The sequence below is a fragment of the Antrostomus carolinensis genome, unplaced genomic scaffold, assembly GCF_000700745.2.
Source record: "Antrostomus carolinensis isolate BGI_N321 unplaced genomic scaffold, ASM70074v2 scaffold45848, whole genome shotgun sequence".
NCBI classification, from domain to species: domain Eukaryota; kingdom Metazoa; phylum Chordata; class Aves; order Caprimulgiformes; family Caprimulgidae; genus Antrostomus; species Antrostomus carolinensis.
In genome coordinates this window covers 1-3,641 of record NW_010335918.1, presented here as the reverse complement: position 1 = coordinate 3,641, position 3,641 = coordinate 1, and the positions used below count along the sequence as shown (strand labels likewise).

Genomic DNA, 3,641 nt, shown 5'->3' with positions numbered 1-3,641 from the left:
TCCCGCAGGATGAAGGAGTGGTGGGTGCAGGTGGGGCTGCTGACCGTGCCCCTCCTCGCTGTCTACCTGCACATCCCGCCCCCAAAGCTCTCCCCAGCTCTCCTCTCCTGGAGATCCTCTGGAGGCTTCTTCACCTACAAGGACCAGAACATCTTCTACAGAGGTGACAGGGCTGTGCCGAGCCCTGGGGAGACCTCATCCATCCCAGTGGGGAGTGGGACTGTGGGCTCTGCTCTCTTTGGTGGCCCTGGGGACACCTCATCCATCACAGTGGGAAGTGGGACTGTGGGCTCTGCTCTCTTTGGTGGCCCTGGGGACACCTCATCCATCACAGTGGGAAGTGGGACTGTGGGCTCTGCTCTCTTTGGTGGCCCTGGGGACACCTCATCCATCACAGTGGGAAGTGGGACTGTGGGCTCTGCTCTCTTTGGTGGCCCTGGGGACACCTCATCCATCACAGTGGGAAGTGGGACTGTGGGCTCTGCTCTCTTTGGTGGCCCTGGGGACACCTCATCCATCACAGTGGGAAGTGGGACTGTGGGCTCTGCTCTCTTTGGTGGCCCTGGGGACACCTCATCCATCACAGTGGGAAGTGGGACTGTGGGCTCTGCTCTCTTTGGTGGCCCTGGGGACACCTCATCCATCCCAGTGGGGAGTGGGACCGTGGGCTCTGCTCTCTTTGGTGGCCCTGGGGACACCTCATCCATCCCAGTGGGGAGTGGGACCGTGGGCTCTGCTCTCTTTGGTGGCCCTGGGGACACCTCATCCATCCCAGTGGGGAGTGGGACCGTGGGCTCTGCTCTCTTTGGTGGCCCTGGGGACACCTCATCCATCCCAGTGGGGAGTGGGACCGTGGGCTCTGCTCTCTTTGGTGGCCCTGGGGACACCTCATCCATCCCAGTGGGGAGTGGGACCGTGGGCTCTGCTCTCTTTGGTGGCCCTGGGGACACCTCATCCATCCCAGTGGGGAGTGGGACCGTGGGCTCTGCTCTCTTTGGTGGCCCTGGGGACACCTCATCCATCCCAGTGGGGAGTGGGACCGTGGGCTCTGCTCTCTTTGGTGGCCCTGGGGACACCTCATCCATCCCAGTGGGGAGTGGGAGTGTGGGCTCTGCTCTCTTTGGTGGCCCTGGGGACACGTCATCCATCCCAGTGGGGAGTGGGAGTGTGGGCTCTGCTCTCTTTGGTGGCCCTGGGGACACCTCATCCATCCCAGTGGGGAGTGGGACCGTGGGCTCTGCTCTCTTTGGTGGCCCTGGGGACATCCCCAAGGCCAGGAGAGGTGATGGCAAATCCCTCCCAAGACCTCATGGCTTTAGGGGGAGCTGCTGTGTGGATCCAGACACAACGTGTCCGTTCGTTATGAAAACATTTTAATTGGGTGAAGCCATGAAGGTTGGTTCTTGTGCAGCAGCACCAGCGATACCTTGATGTTGGTGGGGAAGGATCCCAAGAGCTTCTGACAGATCACAGCAAGGAAAAGATCCCGAAAAACCTTTTTGCTGGAGTGGTTGTCACTCATTGTAGCAACTTGGGGGCAGCTGCAATTAAATGGTGCTCGTTAAAACCCTGGTTTCCATCAAGTAGCCATTGCTGGTGGCCATGGTGGCTCATCTGGCTGGGTTTCCAAAGCCACAATGGCACCGGGAAGCCACGGTGTGAGTCCAAACCACGCTTGGTTTTGGGGGAGCTGGGGGAGATGGTGATGCCTGTCTTACTGGGGAGGAAATTAGAGGGGAAGAAGCTGACCCTGAGGTGCTTCTTTCTCTCCCCAGATTCAACCGGCGCCGTTGGCAGCTCCGACGTCGTCGTCCTCCTCCACGGCTTCCCAACCTCCAGCTACGACTGGTACAAGGTGAGGGGAGTGAATGTGTGGAGGGTTGGATGCCTTCATCAAAGAGGAAGAGCAGATGGACATGGGTGGTGGGTCAGCCAAGGGTGGACAACACTCTGGAAGAGCTTCTGCTGGAGGTACCACCACGCTCAGGGATATCAGCCCTGTTCCTCTGCTGAGACCTTGGGTGGGAGCCAAGCTCTTTTCATATCACCCAGCCCAAAGCAGAAGGAAAAGACCCACAACTATTTCTTGGCTTTTTTTTTTTGGGGTGGGGAGATGGTTTTGCTGTTTATTGGGAAAATTCAACCTCCTGCAGTTTTTTTGGAGGTGCTGTCTGGAGCGTGGCCATCCGCAGCTGCGCATCACCACAGACTTTTTCTCTCTCTGCTCCCCTCAGCTGGTTTCTTGGGGGTTTTATTTTTACTCCATTTCTTTTCCAGATCTGGGAAGGGCTGACCCAGCGGTTTCACCGGGTGATTGCTCTGGATTTCGTAGGATTCGGTTTCAGTGACAAGCCTGTGAGTAGCCTGGGAGGAGGATTTTTTGCCGTTGCTTTTGGCCTGCAGAGGTTCTTCTGCTGTGACAGCATCCCCGGAAAATTGGTGTTTGCAATCCAGTTTCTTCTCCCATTTACATCTGGGAAAGGAATAAGACATTAGAATCATAGAATGGTTTGGATTGGAAGGGACCTTAAAGCTCATCCAGTTCCAACCCCCCTGCCAGCAGCAGGGACACCTTCCACTAGACCAGGTTGCTCAAAGCCTCATCCAGCCTGGCCTTCAACACTTCCAGGGAGGGGGCACCTACAACTTCCTTGGGCAACCTGTTCCAGTGTCTCACCACCCTCACAGTGAAGAACTTCTTCCTAATATCTCATCTAAACCTCCCCTCCTTCAGTTTAAACCCATTTCCCCTTGTTTTGTCATTAACTGCCCTTATGAAAAGTCCCTCCCCAGCCTTCCTGGAGCCCCTTCAGGTACTGGGAGGCCACTATAAGATGTCCCTGGAGCCTTCTCTTCTCCAGGCTGAACAGCCCCAACTCTCTCAGCCTGTCCTCACAGCAGAGCTGCTCCAGCCCTCGCATCATCCTGGTGGCCTCCTCTGGACTTGTTCTGGAGATCAACTCTGTCACCATCTTGCCTGTACTTGGGTTTGATGTGACTCCAAAGCACACCTTGATCCCTTTGGGGCATGGGCATCACTCCTGTGGCCTTGTGGACGTAGCTGCTGACCCAGGACATCCCAACTGCTCTGTCTGGAGTCACAAACTTCTGGTTTCCACCCCATATTCTTCCATTTAGGTGTTTATTCTGGAGTTTGTGGGTTTATGGTGGGTCAGGCTCCCAATGCAGCTTCTCTCTTGCTTTGTTTCACAGAGGCCCCACCGCTACTCCATCTTCGAGCAAGCCAGCATCGTCGAGGGGCTGGTGCGTCACCTCGGCCTCCGCCACCAGAGGATCAATCTCCTGTCCCATGATTATGGAGATACAGTCGCACAGGAGCTGTTGCACAGGTCACTCCAACCACTGATGTTCTGGCTGCTCTTTGTTGTCCCCATCAAGATGATTTCCAGCAGATAAGTGGAAGGACGTAGCTCAGAGCCCCCTGTCCCCACTACCTACAGCTGCAACGAAGCTCAGGGAGGTCTCAGGGCACATCTGGTAGGCAGATCTGAGATTCCCACCCGTCAGTTCCTGGTTGGTAGGATGTTTAAATTCTCTCCTGAGCTCTTTCTTATTGAACTGGGGACAACAGGGGAGCAGAGATCACAGAATCCCAGTATGGTGGGGGTTGGAAGGGACCT

At 56.1% G+C, this 3,641-nt stretch overlaps 1 protein-coding gene across 1 annotated transcript; it reads left to right on the top strand.

Annotated features, from left to right (window-relative positions):
* Positions 1–9: 9 nt before the first annotated feature.
* MEST (mesoderm specific transcript) lies at positions 10–3,350 on the top strand (the record flags this gene model as incomplete). The annotated part of the gene is made up of 4 exons (XM_010174686.1): positions 10–163; positions 1,776–1,855; positions 2,278–2,355; positions 3,214–3,350. Coding segments are annotated over exons 1-4 (449 nt in total), but the record flags the coding sequence as incomplete, so codon positions are not given.
* Between the last annotated feature and the right edge of the window lie 291 nt (positions 3,351–3,641).